The 19,306-nt window shown below is 32.4% G+C and overlaps 1 protein-coding gene across 3 annotated transcripts; it reads right to left on the bottom strand.

Moving 5' to 3' along the window:
* Positions 1 to 2,445: 2,445 nt before the first annotated feature.
* PAP26 (purple acid phosphatase 26) lies at positions 2,446 to 9,962 on the bottom strand. Of its 3 annotated transcripts, none has more exons than XM_011080120.3 (10): positions 9,806 to 9,962; positions 9,110 to 9,294; positions 8,677 to 8,877; positions 8,336 to 8,447; positions 7,497 to 7,723; positions 6,752 to 6,890; positions 3,832 to 4,052; positions 3,351 to 3,460; positions 3,070 to 3,231; positions 2,446 to 2,893 (listed from the first exon to the last, which is right to left on the bottom strand). In XM_011080120.3, the coding sequence occupies exons 1-10, from the start codon at positions 9,954 to 9,956 to the stop codon at positions 2,788 to 2,790; spliced, it is 1,614 nt and encodes a 537-aa protein (XP_011078422.2). In that variant the 5' UTR covers positions 9,957 to 9,962; the 3' UTR covers positions 2,446 to 2,787. The 3 variants fall into 3 exon arrangements, with proteins under 3 accessions (XP_011078422.2, XP_011078423.1, XP_088736707.1); XM_011080121.3 differs by lacking the exon at positions 9,806 to 9,962 and adding an exon at positions 9,617 to 9,758; XM_088880581.1 differs by lacking the exon at positions 2,446 to 2,893 and having other exon boundaries at positions 3,066 to 3,231.
* Positions 9,963 to 19,306: the final 9,344 nt, after the last annotated feature.

The raw sequence follows: 19,306 nt of genomic DNA, 5'->3' as shown, positions 1-19,306 counted from the left end.
TTTCTTCCCCTTTAGAATTATTTACTTTTTAACTTTTTAAATAAAAATTTTGTAATATTAAACTTTATAAGTATATATTATATTAATGTATCTTAGTTAAAAAATTAATTTTATATATGTATAAGGAAATGTAATCAACCAAACCTTTACATAAATAGCAAAAACTCCAAAATTCATAGGTTAAATTAAAAACATAAAAAATAACAACGAAGTAAAAAATTCATGAAAAACTATCAACTCTTATCTATAAATATATTTTATTGTTCTACAAAAAACTCGAATCTATTATAAAATTTACAAAAAAAATATTGTAGAGAATATAATCATACAATTGAAATTAAATTTAGAACTAGTATGTTGATGTGCAATTATTTTTAACCCTATTTTTTTATTTAATATTTTATTTTCTAATTATGAACCTATTGCTTCTTTTTGTAACATTAGTTATCCAACTTTCTAATTTTTTCTTTTGTTATTTTGTTTTTATCAATGACTTGTTAGTAGCTTTAGTAAATCGGTTCATGATGTTATACTAATTGTTTATTAATTATTATGGTAAATTACAGCTATCTCTATAGAAGTTTGGCATAATTATGAATATTTTCTCGTTATTTAAAAAATTATAAATATTTCCCTCAAACGAAAAATAATTATGTAACCCTAAACGGTGAAGTGAACATTACTGTTTTACCCTTACTAAATTTTTTAAAAAATAAAAAAATTAGGATGGGGGTAGATAAATATTTCATAGGGAATATGAGTTTATAAAAATATTTTAGAAAATTTTAGTTTATAATGCAAAACGGCATTTTTATCAGATCAACACAAAACTTAAATGAAAATATAACAAAATGGGCTCATTGTTAAACTGATGTTAAAATCAAAGGAGTATTTGTAATTTTTCAAACAACGAGAACGTATTTGTAATTATGTCAAACCTCAAAAAAAGTAAGTATATTTTACCCTAATTATTAATAATAAAAAACTAGATTTTTAAACCCTTTTAAAGTATCAAAACAAATCTATTTGTATCATGAGAGCGGATAGTAATGTTAGTATTTACTAATACTCTATACAAATTTTAGTGAACATTCTTTTTCAACCTCATTAGTTATATACAATGTTTATTTTTGGTTTCAAAATACATATTTTTTTGTATGTTCTCTTAGTACTTCATTTACTTCAATCAAATTGATACCAATTTTTGTTTTAGATAACATATATTATCATTGCAATTCGCAATCTCCAAGATAAAGGTGACAGTGATGATGGTAATGCCTCAGTTATGCTCGTGCTACAGTCAATAATTTTTTCTTTTGTTACATTTACACTATTTTGACTTATATATATATTACATTTATTTGCTTACAAGTATAATTATAATATTTTAATATTGAATAAAGGATAAAATTAAAAGTTCATGTAATTATTTTTGCAAAAGTCAATATTTCTTGTCCAATTCTAACGGGAGGGGGAGAATTCTTAGAGAAATGCAAGTATAACTTTATAAAAGATTTGGGGAAAAATTTGCAATTTCAGAGATGACCTAAGAGTAATTAACTCTATATTTATATATTTTATCATTAAATCAAGTCGTACGAGTGCCCATATAAATCAAGTCATGCTTTGCAACCGAATATATCATAATAAAGATTTGATATATTTATTTTTTTAAATAAATTATAAATAAATAATATCAAAGTGATTCAGATATACTATGATTGATTCTTTTAAAACACCTATATAAAGAGGTGAATAGAGCCCATTTTGACACAAGACGAAGATTGACAATTAAAGCTAGAGAGTAAAGGCTAAAGAATTCTCTTTACAAAGTCATCAATTTAAGAATATTTAAGACATTTAAGGCGAAGATCAAATCATTCGTCAAAAAAACGCCCACCAATTTAGGACTATAGGTGCTAACTCTTCAAACTAATGATTAATAAATATTCAATTTAATTTTGAAAAGATTCAAGTGACAATTCCACCTTCAAGCCCTCAAATTCTAAGTCAAAATTATAAATAATTTTATTTTAGAATTATAAGTGCCTAAGCTCACAAACTAACATTATACAAATTCCAGTTGGAATGGAAATCCAAGTAAAGTTTCCTTTAAATTATCAAACTCCAAACTTCATATTCTTTAAGAGAAGAATCAGAAAATGAAATCTTGAAAGATGGTACCCAATTTATACTCACAAACACATAGCCTCTTTGACTAAAATCGTTTATGCAAAATCAAGTTTACTAGTGATCCATCTTCTCATAATCAAGTATATACTATAGCAGCAAGGCCAGGCCAAATTAAGCCTAAATATGTGAGTGAGTATCAGAATTAATTACTCAATTATACTTGTCATCTTCTTTAGACATTGACTCACCAAAAATTAACTTCCAAGGACTTCTCTCAACAATTATGCTCTGTATCAGATGATGAGTACTTGATTGTACACAAGCAGATACTGAATTAATAGGGTGAACTTGTCCGGTATCAACACAATAAAATACAACACAGGAAATAGGTTGAGACTGGTTCAGTACCTATTCATCTTCATCATCTTTTATACAGGGTAACTGAGTTTCAACCAAAATCAAGCCAGGAACATCATCAAAAGCTTACCTTTTTATTCGAAATCTCCGTTCCATACTGTAAGACACAGAAATGAGCATCCTCTGGCAGAATCTTGGAATCGTCATCTCTCCCTGAGGAACCATCAGCATTCGTATCAGAACCAAACTGGTCACTTATAACGAGAGTTGATTGACGGCTGCTGGGTCCAGAGAGAGTTACATGCCCATGGAAAGCAAATCCAAGTTCTCTCCCACTTGCAAAGTGGCCACGACAGAATGGAGATGGTTTTTCTTTAGTTTTCTTCTTCTACGATTGTTTCCCCTGCGATGGTCACATGCTTCAGTTATGGTCGGAGAAGTGTATGGGAATCAACATTATTCAGCACAGACGTTACGAATGAGAGAAAACTCCAATTTTGTTAGCCGGGATAAGGTTTGATGGTGGGAAATTTGATTTTGTGAACATAATACTGCGCTGGAGGTCGAAGTGTTGCTCACCAGTACTGGTTATGTAGCACAAACGAATCTGTTGGTACTCTCTTGCCTTCATCATTCCTATTCCAATGGTAAATGGCATGAGTTCTGTTCTTTATCTCTAGTGTGGAATGGCCATAACTGGCTTCACGGAAAGCAGAATAATCCGGTTGGGGATCTCTAAATCTGCAGAGCCAACAAATTTTGTTGATGTCATACAGAAACAAGAAATACATAAGACATATGGAGAATAGTCCGAAGCCTATGGTTAACTTGGTATGAGCCACTGCAAAATTTAGGCTGACCTATTAGCGAGGCCTTCTTGGTTTCCTCCATCACCAACGGTTATGTAAACAGGTGCTGATTTGTCGGGGACAGGATTGGAACTATCTGGTCTTATATTGGAGATGCGGTACTGAAATTATCACGATAAAGAATCATTAGTATACAGAGTAAAAGGTGTTTCATGCAGCATTCTCGTTCTAAGTGATGAAAACTCAGATGTTGAGAGACATAGGGCCTCCATGTACAACACTTTTGAGTATATCTTTGTTCAGGTTCCGCATAAACTAGTAACTAATATGACAGTTCGTTTAGAATGCAAAGAGAGCACTTTTGCTATTCTCACTATTATTTAATGAAAAAAAATACTTTGAAGCTGAGAGGATCGATGCAGGCTAAGCCAAGAGAGGGTTGTGCATGATATTATATATATTTTATGGAATGCAGACTTTTGAAGGACGGATCAAGCATAACAAAAAGAGAAAATTGGATGAAGAGGCAAACCGATCTTTCATAAGCATGCACATGACCAGCAAATATAACATCAACTTTGTACTGACAAAACCAGCTCTCGAAAACAACTCTCATGCTTTCCCCTTCCATGAAATGAGCATTGTTGCTATTGTAAATCGGGGCATGCATCAGAACAATAAGCCATGGAGTTTTCTCCCGGTCAACTCTTTTGAGCTCTTCTTCAAGCCATCTCCACTGAGGTGTATATTTAACTATCAAGACGCAAGAAATATAAGCAATTAAGTAGACATAAAACTTAACAAGCAAATGCATGTGATGACTATCCAGATATGATAGTTTACTATTCGAGAGGTCTATTTGTGCAATGAGCATAAATGGCTTCTTCTTCATGTTCAAGATGGAAGGAAGAAAATTTTACAGTTTCCATATGACTATTTTGTTAGAGTTCCAGGTATCAAAAAAATATATAGATGAAATCTTCTGTCATTACAAAGGAATACAGAAGATAAGATGCGTGAAACATCAATTCTAATAAAAAAGATCATGCAGTATGTAATAAGCTTAAAATTACGTCTAGTCATTACAATGGCAAATTGACATAATAGCATGAAAGAAACATTCACTTAAAACCAGGGTCAAGTTAGTAACACAACAACTTATTACTTATTGCCTCAAAGAAAAAAGAAAATAGAAAAAAAAGAACACAACAATTTATTGTTTGAAAAATAGCTACTTGTGTGTATTGTGCACTGGGGCTTTTCAGCATTGTTTCTGTTGCGGGTTTTCCATGTCTATAAAACAGCACAAAAATGCAGTGCATTATAAGAATATGCTTAATTTCCACATACCAATGAACTAACGGATGCCTGGATTTCCAAAACTATAATATTAGCAATGAAGGAAATTTACTAAAAGCAAGAACCATTAAATTCAATATTTTATTAGAAAAAGATCCTCCAGACAGTGAGCTGACCAATCAAACCTGGGGTGACACACCCTACAGTATATTGATTGAGGGATCTCACTATATGAATAGAGAGAGATTTATAATATGGGTTCGTAGCATGCACAAATAGCGAGAGCTTTATAATATGGATTCATATTACATTTTCATGGAAAAGATCTCCGTAAGATATAAAGGCTATTAACTTTCAGTACCGTGTTATGTAATTAGGGTGAATTTCAGAATAAGGTTTAGACATGGAAATTCAAGGGCATTTTAGATATTAAAGTCTTAAACCAAAACTTCAATGCGAGCATATCTATGAAATATATATAAAGATGGATGTAAAGGTAAGTACAAATCACTGATCTACCTACCAAACATAGTTACCACAAATAAGATAAAAGATATATACAATCCTAATGATCTTCAGAAACTTCTAAACAATCTCTCTTAAATACACAGATTCCAAGAGAAAAATAGGTGTTTGGGACTCGTTTAGTTTTCTTCTGTGGTTTAATAATTACAACTTGAACTCTGTGAGTATTCCATAGTTTTGTCTTAGACAAGAAGATATTTAGTAAGGCAATTGAAGATAAGGAGGAAAAGAGAGTGAAATCTCTTCATGGGTTATGTTTCCTGTAAATTTGAAGGAAGCTTAAGATATTGGTGCTTAAAATGTATTGCAGAATCTGTTGTTTTTTTCTGTTCTACTTTCTTTTCTTGTTTCTCATAATGCAGGAAATCATGCCTCTTCCGCAGACAAAACAGGTAAAAGTTGAATATTTTTGGATTTCTTACACCATACTTTCCTTTTTCCCTCCGTTGCCACACAAAAGAATATCCAGATTTCCCGCAACTTCCTAGGTCCTGGGAAATGACATTCGCTTGTTCAAAGGAACAAAAGTTTTATACCAAAAACCAAATCCATATCCTCTATTCTAGATTTGTTCGGGAATTTGCAGCTAAAGAAATGGAAAAATATGATGTATAGCTATGATGGCAAACCTCCACCAGGTCAAAGATAAGTAGCTGACTGGAAGAATGCTAAAAGTTTTAGTAGTTAGTAAAAGTTAGTGGTATATTTCAAAGGATTATAGCGCTCAGGTCATTCTCTAGAAGTCATGGTGATAGCTACTTCATGATGTTATTCATAGCCTGGCAGCAAGCTTTTCTTTTATGACAGAGTTTCATACCATACCAATCAGCACAATATACGAGGATCTTGAACATGGTTTACCCAGAAAAACCATCCAACAATATTTACTCTAGTCTGACCAAGATCTAAATTACTCGTGCAATGGAAGGAGAGAATCATATAAATAAATTTGCTAATATAAATGGATTTAGTCTGAGAATGTTCATGATAGTGAGGTATGCAAAAAGCGTTTCAGTATCAAGCACAATATCCACCATATTATCCTTTATATTGTAGGAAAGCTTCAGAGAATTTTATGAAAACTAGACAAGTCAAATTGTTATGCATCACAGCAAAGTTTTAAGAGCTACTTCTTCGGAAGTTATTCCAGCCTATGAAAATGAGAGAGCTCAGTTGCCCATAACTTCACTTTTCAATAACGTAAACTAATCCAAAAGCATCACCATGAACATAATGATTAATGGTATTATCACAATGACTAAAGCTTGGTCACTGATGTCTAACCTAGAAGTTTTGATCATGCACCAAAAAGTAGGTTCCCATGTCACCTAGATCAAATTATATTTCAGTCATGCACCAAGGGGATATTTTACATTAAACTTTCCAAGATAAGTAGAAAAGACGGACTAAGACGGTGAATCTTGAAACTTGAATACTTTGCTACTTTACAAGTAGTGTATTAAAGAGGAGCAATACAAGGAGAGAACACTTAAAGCTCCAGAAATGAACAATTATATGCAAAATTATTCCTGTAAACAAGATAAGCAACTTCAAGCACATTAATAAATCATACTATGTAATCAAAATGAAAGAAAAAAGATAGTGCAAATTTGGAAATACTAAATTACCAAATGGAGAGTAGCTGGACAGGACAATAATATGAGCAGATGCCCGTCTCACTGCATACCACAGAGGACTGCTGCTTTTGCTAGCGGGATAAGGTGTAGGATATCTGTGAAGATAATTTCTGAAAGGGATAACCTCCCCCTAAGATACCAGAAAGCATAAACTTGTTATGGTTGTGCATATATTTTGAATTTGAAATAAGTCATCAGAATGTAAGTATAAATGGAGACAATGAGATAATGATAGGAGGGAAACAAATGGTTCGTCCTTGACATCAAATACACTTGAAGGAAACTAAAGAATGGCTCCTCCCATTTTTCATACAGAGTCCAAAAGAATAACAGTTTCTACATATCTGAAACTGAGGAATCTCATTCAGCCCAACCACAAAAAAAAAAAAAGTGATGGAAAAGGACACAGGTTCTTTGGGATAAAGTCCTTCAGTTTCCTCAAAGAATTGACGTCTTTGCTGAATTCAGGCTAAATTTCCAAAACAAGAAGTGTTGACACCACAAAGAAGTGATTAATATCCATCCAACCATATATCACCAGGTAAACCTTTCAAAATCAGGAATAAAATGCTCGAGATAATAATCAAGCTGGCACATAAGGAAACCAGAGCAAAAACAGTTCGAATTAAGAAAATTATATAAGAATCGTAAGTTGAATCAAATTCTTGATTGTCTCTTTCTAACACTGAAAAACAAGCGAAGAAAAAGAAACTGAAAACATGTCTCTAGACTTTACCATATGTGGAAAGTACTCAATTTCATGATTTCCAGCAGACCAGATCCATGGCTGATATGCTGCACTGGGTTCAACAAAACGACCCCAAGAATCCCAGCGGACACCCACATCATGATTATCATATCTATCAGCATAAGAAAGGTCTCCAACAAATAGGATAGTCTGTGCACTGGTCTGCATACAGTGCTTCAGAGTTGAAAGAGAATTAAAGGTTTGACCAAGGTCACCTACAGTAAGCAAGAGATAACAGTCACAAGTTACAGCCAAAACTTTCAAGAAACAATCATTTATAGCATATAAAACAACATGAATTTAAACCAACTTCTGATATGTCAGTGATTGTTGTCAGAGAACTTTAAAGAAGGTGCGCAAAGTGGTAGAGTGGTGGGGATGTTTCTCCTTTTACAAATCATGAGCTATATGAGGCATCTACTTCGTGTCTTCCCTATGAATAAAGGGTGAAACAGGTCATATTTTGAAATATTTCCAACTTAAGAAGATCTTCTTAGAGATCCTAAGTGATGAACCACTTATACTCTAGGCCGTTCATTTCATATTGATAAAAAGCACATATTCAGTGAAATCACTGGTAAAAGCCCATAATAAAGATGTGAGAGATCAAAGATGAAGAACTAAAAATGAGAGGGTCAATGTGTCAACACCAAAGGGAAGAAGTGGTTTTGCTGATCTGTAATATCCAACTTTGGTGCTTGATTTCTCTTTCTTTGCAGGTTTGATTAAGCAAACATATTTATACCTGGATTTAATACAACTGACTGCTCATTATCTGTCAAGTAGGTATCTTTTAGAACAAGACTTGGAAAAAAAGAGACACTTACCAATTATTCCAAATTTGTAAGAAGCATCTGGATCGATCTCCGGAGGTGTTTTAAACCAGAACTTTCTAGAAGAATCACCATCCCCAATTGCATAGTAATACTTCGTGTCATACTGAAAAAGTAAACACCTATCTCAGTGAGAAGAGAATGGGTTATGTAGAACAGACTATAACCCGAAGTACGTTGTCTATCTGGTTATTGATGTTCGAAGATTTGGGAGGGGGTTTGTATATCTGAACCTAACATACTTCAATCCAAATTATTAAAATTAAAGAGGCTGCTTCAATTGATAGAATCCGGACACCAGTGTCACTCCAAATTACACATTTTAACACAATTACCTGAAGATCACCAACCAGACACTGATGAATATATCCAGATTTATAGTTGTAAAAGGTGTAGTTGTGCACTGTCCCCTCTGCAACAAAATCATATTTCCCTTCCGATAAGCCAACTCGAACTTGGTTGGACCCAGGTTCATCAGCTGTTACCCATGAGATTATAACAGCCCTTCCATCATAATCACCCTGGGTAATGTGCACCTGAAAGACAATGGTTCTATATTGTGATCTAATGTTACAACAAGCCTTGATCATGACATTCTCAGTAAATCCTTTTGTACAGTGAAAAGCAGAAGTGTGTAGAAACAAAACCGATTGTCTTGAGAGACAAAAAACAGCCCATGCTCCCTAAATTGTTTAATCGTACACCATTTTAACTCTTTTGTCTCTTTCCAGTGAGATTATAAGACAACTGGGAAACAAGCACACTTACTTGCTGTGGGGCATTATAACCCTTAGGGACTGCAAAAACTTCATTGTCTAGGGGAATATCGACGGATGGCCACTCATTACGGATAAATGAACTAGTCACACCAGCGTTCCCGTTGCTTACACAGGTCAACAGAATAGATGATAAAAGCAGTAGCTGAACCAACATCGAGTCCTTTCCTAAATTTCCTGAACATGACCACAATTAATGTCAAAGACTAGAACGACATACTTAAGGGAAAAAAGACATCTTTTGATCTTCACAGAACAATATCTTAATAATAATAATAAAAAAGAAACTCTCATTCTCTTAATTTCTACAAAAATTATTGGCGTCAGATCACTTGTTCACCTTACCTTACTAAACAATCATGCCTATTGACATAAAATCAACAACAACTAAGAGCATAAGACCTCCACAAATACGAGAAATTTACTGAACTAAGAATGCGCAGTCAACTCCACCAAACTACAGATATTACAGCAGAGAAAATGAAATACAATTCTCCACCTTCCTCACAAACTCATAGATCCGCTTGATCAACGAAGCACATAATTTTCCTCCTCACTCGGATTGCATGCTACAATTTGGACAAAGCACTGGCGGATACCACGACTAAAGATACATTGATACTGATATAGATCCAACATACCGCAAGAAATCGCACACGGTAACAACAGATTGAGAGACTGATTGTACCTGATATTGTAAGCGAAGGCTGCTGCAGGCTTTGCTTTGAATCCAAAGGAGTGACGTTTAATATCTTGGCGACGACTATATATAACGCGAGATGGCGCAGGATAGGTGGGTGGAGTGAGGCTGGGAGTCCGGACACGTGGCTGGCTGTCATTGGTTGGACTGGTATGACCCGACCGGCAGAAATGGATACCCATCTTCTCAACTATTTTAAAGTGAGAATTGGATTGGGTTGGGATGTCATAATGTAGGACGGACCCACATGACAATTGTCCCATTGTGATGTTAAATAATTGAATTAGTTACATTATGGGTAAATTATACCAATTTTTTTAAAATTTGATATAATTATAAATATTTTTTTATTATTGTATCTTCTGATTTTAATGATATTCTAATAATTAGGATTAATTTTTTATTAATAAAACAATAAATAAATTATATTAATATAATTTATTTATTTTAATAACCTAATAATAATATAACGTCAAAACACGACTCGAATCAAAAAATTATTTTTTTAAAAAAAATAACGGTGTTGTGGTTTGAAATCACGACACCAAGTTGTAGTTTCTAACTGCGACTTGGTTGTTTTTTATTTTTGAATTTTGTTTAATTAAATTTTTTATAAATTAATTTTTAATAATATATTAAAGTCCAAAATATCATAATATTAAAATTGTATTAATTTAAAAAATTATAGTTAAGTATACAAATGTAATTATATTTTTTTGTACAATCGTAAAAAATACAATAATATAGGATTTCAAATGTCAAAAATGTTCACCCGTTCCACAATTGTTTCCGTGACGTTGACACCGAGGTCTTCTTATTTTCTCACCCACATTTTGCATTGGCTCATTTTGCACCTCATTATCATTACCACCGAACCAACTTGATATTGTTACAGAACTAGACTCCACATTATCACGATATGTACTAAACGATGGAAATGAAATTTGTGAAATATTTTATCTTGGTACATATGGTTGATTAATACTAAGACCAATGTTAAGATGTACTTGTGAAGAACAATCTTGTGTTTGGTTTGACATATATGGAGCCGGTTGAAACCAATCATCTTGAGGCGGTTAATTCATGTAATAATTATGAGGCGGTTAGGCACATAATGATTTTGAAGTGTATATACTGTAGAAGGACCAGCTATATCTACGCCAACATCATGATGTTCAACTGAACCAATAGACATTCGGCTAGAACTTTTTCTTTGCCTGTGGAATGTTGTGGGAGCATCATCGGATGGAGAAGCAATTTATTGTGGCTGATGGGTTATGGCTTCCTTGATAATATGTAATCCGTATTCCAATCTATCTACCAATTGACTATATTCTTCAATATTTAGTGGTCTAGATTGACTCAAAGCTTCAAGGGCATTCACCTTGTCTGCCTGAAGATTGTAGAAAAATAATGAGCCTTATGTTGTAAAAAAAAAATATTTGAAGTAAAGTATGTGATATTATATAACAACGTATCACAACTTGCAACATAGGTGCGTCTCTAGGTTGGTACCCGCTTTCCACACGTCTATCAGTAGATGACGACACGAAATTTCGTGTTATGTTGTAATAACATTCCCAATAACCTCGTTCTGTTTCTCTTCTATTGGAAATGGGTGTCTCTGTACAATTGTGTCATATCGTCTTTGCCATCTAGTGATGTATTGTATGTGTTGTAGGTGTCAATCTGTGCCCGTGTGGTTTTTTCTGGAGATCTAATAGAGGCTCATATTCCGAGTATCCGTCGCTTTTGGAATATTTTGCCTCATCCAGAATCGACGAAGAACCCGTTCGAGACGATGCATTTTCACTATTGCATAGAATACCAATGAACATGATGATCTCCACGACTGGGGGTTCAAATCAGCGGCGTAATCCATGGTGACATCCGAGTCCATGTCATACAACTGCCAAATGAACTGTAATAAATAAAAAGATGTAAATTAATACGCATTTAATTTACGATATAAATGTACGTATAATATAAATATAAGTTACTTGATCCACCCGCATCTCATCCAATATGTCTCTTTTCATCTGGACAGTGGTTCGTACTGTTTTGGTGAACATGTGCTCACAATTCTAAGTAGCACTATATGGTGGGGGAATTTATTAAAAAAATGCAAAAAAAAAAAAAAAAGTTAATAAAGTAGAGTGAAAATGAAAGGGTTAGAAAAGTGAGTGGCACCGCGGTTAGTAACCGCGGTGCCACAATTTTTTATTTTAAAAAAAAAAAATTCCTTATGTCACCGTGGTCACAAACCACGGTGACATTGTTTTTTAAAAAAAATAATTTTTTAATGTGTCACCGCGGTTCAAAACCGCGGTGACAAATTTTTTTTTTTTTAAAAAAAATTATTTTATTTTACAACGAATTGTTGTCAACTTCTCGTTAAAATTTCGACACTATTATGGTGAGTTGTCAATCATCAAATATACCGTTCGACTCCCATTGATGAGACGAACATTTCCCCACAAACAATTTCAAGTTTTATCAATCGTAAATAATGAATTTTTAGCACGAACACCGCACCTTTCGATCGTCGATTCACCGGCACTGGAGCGACCCACGATCACGAACAACCACCACTGGACTCGCCTCGACCTAACGGTTCTAACGAGACCAACCTAGTTCAATTTTATTAAATATTTGTTAAGATATGAAAATTTGAAGTTTTTCCGCCGAAAATTCGCGCTGAATCTGTTTGCTGCCACTTCTCCACCGTGAGGACGAATCACAGATTAAGACCATAGCCGTTCGAATCCTGTCGTCCAGACGATTCCAACAAGACCAATCTTGCTCAATTTCATTAAGTATTTGTTTGTTCAATTTTTTAAATAGTTATAATTTTATTAAATTTTATTTAATTAATTAATAATACTATTTATAATTAATTAATAATACTATTTATAATTAATTAAATAGAATTTAATAAAACTATAAATATTTTAAAATATATGCATCTTAATTGAACAAACAAAAAAAAAAAAAAATTTGACAAACAATTTCAGCGATTTTTGGTGGAAAAATCTTCAAATTTTTAAATTTCAACAAATACTTGATGAAATTGAGCAAGACTGGTCTAAATAGTATTATTAATTATTAATTAATTATTTGTATAAATAGTATTATTAATTAATTATAAATTTAATTATTAATTATTAATTAATTATAAATTTAATTATTAATTATTAATTAGTTATAAATAGTATTATTAATTAATTAATTATTATAAATAGTATTATTAATTAATAAATAGAATTTAATAAAATTATAACTATTTTAAAACATATGTATTTTAATTGAACAAACAAATACTTGATGAAATTGAGCAAGATTGGTCTTGTTGGAATCGTCTGGACGACAGGATTCGAACGGTTATGGTCTTAATCTGTGATTCGTCCTCACGGTGGAGAAATGACAGCAAACAGCTTCAGCGCGAATTTTCGGCGGAAAAACTTCAAATTTTCATATCTTAAACAAATATTTAATAAAATTGAACTAGGTTGGTCTCGTTAGAACTGTTAGGTCGAGGCGAGTCCAGTGGTGGTTGTTCGTGATCGTGGGTCGCTCCGGTGGCGGCGAATCGACGGCCGAAAGGTGCGGTGTTCGTGCTAAAAATTCATTATTTACGATTGATAAAACTTGAAATTGTTTGTGGGGAAATGTTCGTCTCATCAATTGGAGTCGAATGGTATATTTGATGGTTAACAACTTGCCATAATAGTGTCGAAATTTTAACGAGAAGTTGACAGCTATTCGTCGTAAAATAAAATAATTTTTTTTTAAAAAAAAAATTTGTCACCGCGGTTTTGAACCGCGGTGACACATTAAAAAAATTTTTTTTTTTTTAAAAACAATGTCACCGCGGTTTGTGACCGCGGTGACATAAGGAATTTTTTTTTTTAAAATAAAAAATTGTGGCACCGCGGTGCCACTTACTTTTTTAATCCTTTCATTTTCACTCTACTTTATTAACTTTTTTTTTTTGCATTTTTTTAATAAATTCCCCTATATGGTGCTGCTGGAAGCCAGCGATTATTGTCTGTTTGGACTTAGCCCGTAAATAGTCGTTCCGTAGCAAGTCTAGGGCAAAGTGGAATGATCTTTGGCTATGCCTAAATCTGTACGAATAATACAAATATGTGTTAATAATTAATATTCATAACAAAAAATTGTGTATACGTTAATAAGTAAATTTTACCTGCAACAATTGCAGCGCGCCACCAATTGTAGCTTTGCCTTTTGTGCTGGCATTGCATAAATGTCAGCACAACACACCCCAACTATAGTTCCTGGACGTTTCTATATCTTCTAATTTTGAAAGAATAGTAATAATACTAGGTTACCTGATGAATCTGGGCACATACAGAAAGATTATGTTATAGAAAATGCGTCCAAAAAGTACCATCCGCACGCCGCGCTTTAGTACGGCATCTAGGTCACCTTTAGGAATATCATCGAACCTGTGTTGAGCTTGTTGGAACAACATAATTCGATCACGTGGATCGTAGATTGCTCGTCTATCCATTTGTACGAAAAATTAATTTATCTAACCGCACACAAAATATTTATAAGAATATAACACAGTAAACTCTTATGAATGAAAGTAACACGAGAGGTTTGATTTGAAAATAAAGTAAAAAACGCCTCATTTTATAGACGTTTGGCTGGTCAAATTTTTATTTGAATTTAAAGTGATTGGGTCACGTTGATTAACCCATCACTATGAGCGTTGGGTGGCAGCGTGCCAGCCCTTAACGATGGTCAGCTTTATTACAAGGCTGACCATCCTCAGCCTTGTAATAATATAAGGTTGATGATGTGTCAGCCTTATAATTGAAACAAGGCTGACAATTTTTTTAAATAAAGAGGCCAGTCAAAGACGGTAGGTTTGATTTTAAATGTTAATATGTTGGTCGTGTATAAATAGCTGGACGTATATGCTTCAAACAGCTAAAGAAGCAACAACTCATTCAGTCTTTGCCATCTCAAATATAGTGTTCCATTATTTCTCTGTTTCTTGCTAATTATGTCTACTTCATCGAGCTGTTACCAAAGAAGCTACCAAGCCTATCCAGGTTCCAAGCACAAAGGAAGGGGTGGATTTACATTTCACCTAGATAGGTTTGATAGCTTTCTTTGGTAACAACCCGATGCTATAGTTTTTTGCAGCATTGTGAGCTCTCAATGCAGCCTCTTTTGACTTGTGCTTAGGGGTGTGCAGAAAACTGAAAAATCGGCCGAACCGAACCGAACTGAAAATTCGGTTCGAACCGAAAATCGAATCGAAAAATTCGGTTCGGTTTTCGATTTTTTTTTTAAAAAAAAATTGATTTTCGGTTCGGTTTTTTGGTCACCAATTCGGTGACCGAACCGAACCGAAAACCAAAATTTTATAAATAATAAAAAAAATATATTTTTTATACATATAAAAATTATATAATTATATATATATATTATAATATTAATATTATATAATTTATATTAGTAAAGAAAAGAGAAGACTGAAGAGGTCAAGAGTCTTACTGAGACATAGAGAAGAGAACGAAACATAAAAGAGAAGAAAGAAAGAAAAGAGAAAACTGAAGATGATGACAGGGAGAGAAAACTCGAGAAAAGAAAACTGAAACAGAAAAGAAAAGAAAGAAAAGAGAGCATTGCACACGATTGCACCGGCGACTGAGAACGAAAGAAAACTGAGAATAAGAGTTCGAAAGTCTGAAACAGAGAAAACTGAAATTCACCTTGGCACCGGCGGCGACGATCGACGGATTGAATCAGAAAAATTGCAAAACCAATCTTACACGAGTCACGACAGGTAAGATTTCTGGTTTGGTATCTTAGACTCTTACAAGAAAATGAAAAAATTTTAACTTACAATATTGCTTTGAAGGTGTTTGATGAAATGCCTAAGTTAATTTTGTGCTTAGTAATTGCATTGGTGTTTCTAATTGGTTAATTTGCATTACTAATTGGTTAATTTGCATTTGGTTTTAAAAAAAATGGTTTTTTTCGATTTTAAAACAAAAAAAAACGAACAAAACCAGTACCAACCGGTTCGGTTTTCGGTTTTCCAAACCGCCGAATCGAACCGAAAATTCGGTTCGGTTCGGTTAACCGAAATGGATACCCCTACTTGTGCTTGTTTCCCCCTAGGTGTTTGCTCAAAGCTAGCCTCGTTTACATTTCACTTTTTGCCTGGTAGGAGTCTATCCGTCAAGAATAACTGTGTACTTCATTGTATTTTTACAATTATACAAAAAAAATATACACTATTACATTTGTATACTTAATTGTAATTTTTTAAATTAATAAAATTTCAATATTATGATTTTCTGGACTTTAATATGTTGTTAAAAATTAATTTTATATAATTAATTTATAAAAAAAATAATTAAAAAAATAAAAAAAATAAAAAAAATCAAGTCGGGATTGAAACCACGACATGCTCCTTTTTTATAAAAAAATAGTTTTTAAATTCGAGTCACTTATTATATTAATATTATACTATTTAATAAATTATATTCATATAATTTATTTATTTTTTATTGATAAAAAAATAATTAACCTCTAATAATTAGTCCAATCCATTAGTCTCTATCAGATTTTCATCATTTTTTGTGGTGAACTGACAAAAACACTCATTTGGACTAAATATTGTAATTTTATTTCTTTTTAAGAACTTTTTAATTTTTTTATAGATTAAGTGGGTAATTTTTTTATAATTTTGTAAATGTTTCCATCCATCCCGTCCTATTTTTTTGAATTTTTTTAAATTTTAATAAATAAAATATAGTAAGTGTAAAGTTGACAATTATATACATCCATTTAAGGATTATATAATTTTATCAAATATTAGGGGATATTTATAATTTTTCAACCAACAAGCTATATTCATAATTATGTCAAACTTCATGGGAGATCATTGTAATTTATTCTTAAATTATTTTAGGGTAAGCTACATTAACATCCTTGAAGTTGGGTCTAATTTATACAAGAATACTTTATCTTTTACAAAATTATAAGTACAGTTCAAGTTGTACTTACTAGTATGCTTCATATTCTATGTCAAAATTTTACAAAAACTCCCCTTGAAATACAAAACACCAACACCCACTCAGGGGTGTACCTATAATTTACAAAAAAAATATGGATATTTGTGTAATTAAACAAATCTCAAGGGTGTTGGTACCCATTATTATGCACCATGAAATTAATTCAACGAGTAGCAGTTGAATTCTTTTATATATTATTTACACTTAAACCCCCTAAAAGAATATGAAATTATATATTTTTTAAATATTTTTTGAAATTACACTTGTACCTCCTTCGAAAATTCTTTAGTTATAATTGTAACTTTCTATTAGAGTTTTTAAATCTCAAGGGTGTTGGCTTTTTTGTTGTTTTTTACCGACAGTCTTGCTTTTGAATTTTTACATTCTGTTGTTTTTATTTCACCTTGTAAAAATCTTTTCTTTTACCCTTGACAGGTTTATGTTCGGGTTCTTTTGGCTAACCCAAATTTTAGTCCCAAACAGGTTTTTTTTTTTTTTTTCCACAGCAGGACATGCATAGTTATACCATTGGCAAACATGCAATTCTTCATCCATGTAGCTTCAGTTGTTGGCAGCTTGTTTTCCATATTAGCATTCTCTTTTTCTCGAACAAACTCTCTGCAAACTCAATGCTTTTTTCTGTCATAGAGTTTAACAGGAACGATTCATTTAATTTGTTTGAGAAGATTATAAATGGATACTTTACTTTGTCCATTTCGGTTAGACAAACCCATAGAATTCCCGAGATGAAATTCTTCCTCTATTTTTTTGAAGATTTGGAAATACTCCTGGTTGTCACTCGAATCTTCATTTAGTGCTTGGAGACAATCTTATCCTTTTTCTAGAATTTCTACATCTCTGTTCTTTCAAAATCTGAAAGTATTCCTTATTGTAACTCAAACTTTCGTTCAATTTCATTTTTTAAAGAGTCTCACCTGTTAGTGAATAAAAGTATCTAAATATAATAGAAACAAATATTTTTTCAAGAAACCTAGTCTTTGATATCATTTTGAATGAGTATTAGCAATAATATGCAAAATGAGTGGATGTGGATTAAAATTGCTCTTTAAAAGTTCCACAGGGTAAAATCGTTAGAAATTAGATTGGAGGGCTAAAAATTTAGCAATTTCATAAATCACCAAACCTAAACAAATATGGTTATAGTTATCGGACTAAAATTAATATTGGGCATACTTAGCGGACTAAAACAATAATTTTCCCGATTTGCAGAAAGTTTGAAAAAAAAGATAATTACAAGACATAAAATATAGGAAAAATTCATTGTTCTCTTATAAAGTTTGGTGTAATTATATGCAAATTTCAGCGGTTTGGAAAATTACATTTAGTACCATTGATGTTTGTTTCTGTCTAACAAACATACCACTCCGTTAGTCAAATTCATCGAATTTGCTGATATTAGCAAAAAAAGATGAATGAAAATTTATATTTATCCTTGGTTGACTTATTAATGGCATACTGCAAGTCAAATAAATTTTTCTGATAAAACTACCTTTATACATCTTCACACAGTAATGCATGTGAAGAAGTAGATCTTTACCTCTTCTAATAATATTTTGGTTATAAAAGATTTGTTTGACCTACAATAAGTGAGCAACAAGCCAATCAGGGTAAATATAATTTTTCATTCAATTTCTTTTTTTTTTTTTGTTAATATCCAACAAATTTGATAAAATTTGACTATTGGAGGTATATATATATTAGACAGAAACAAACTTAAGAAGTATTAGATATAATTTTTCGAAACACAACATATGTACACATAATTACATTACATTTCAGGAGAACGGTGTAATTATTCCTAAAATTACGTAATTCAAAAATTTTTCCTACATCCATAATTACTCAAGGGGTGAATAGCAATTTACCCTCATGTGATATTGAAAATGAACACATTACACCTTTATGAAGAAAAATTTATCAATTTAGCCCCCTTTACTTTTTAAAAAGAAGCAATTTACCTCCTTATAGAGGGAGGTATATGAAGCTTAAAAATTATAGGGGGACAACTTATTGTATTTTAAAAAATATAAAAAAATAAGAAAAATAAATCACTATTTATTTTTTCATAATGAGATAATTGATTCATTTGCGATATCAGAAGAGATTGCTTCCATTTTTTTCCTTACTCATGATCAATTTCTAGTAAGATAATTTGAGTAAATTACAATATAAAACCAGGTATTAACTATTTATATTTATTGCATTGATATGATATTGATGAAGATTGAAAAGCCACCCACCACCAAATTTTCAAAACTTGACTTGAAGTTTCTTGAATTTAGTATTTAGAAATCAGATTGGGGCGGGCCCTCAGCCACCAAATGTTCTATTGCATATTCCTTGATCCTACAGTTCTTGCAGAGAATTCGTACACGTGCACATTGCACTCTCTCTCTCTCCTCTTCTT

Source organism: Sesamum indicum, linkage group LG5 (assembly GCF_026168435.1).
Source record: "Sesamum indicum cultivar Baizhima isolate 11 linkage group LG5, ASM2616843v1, whole genome shotgun sequence".
NCBI lineage: Eukaryota > Viridiplantae > Streptophyta > Magnoliopsida > Lamiales > Pedaliaceae > Sesamum > Sesamum indicum.
The sequence above is the reverse complement of the archived record's forward strand: the minus strand, read 5'-3'. Positions and strand labels throughout refer to the sequence as shown.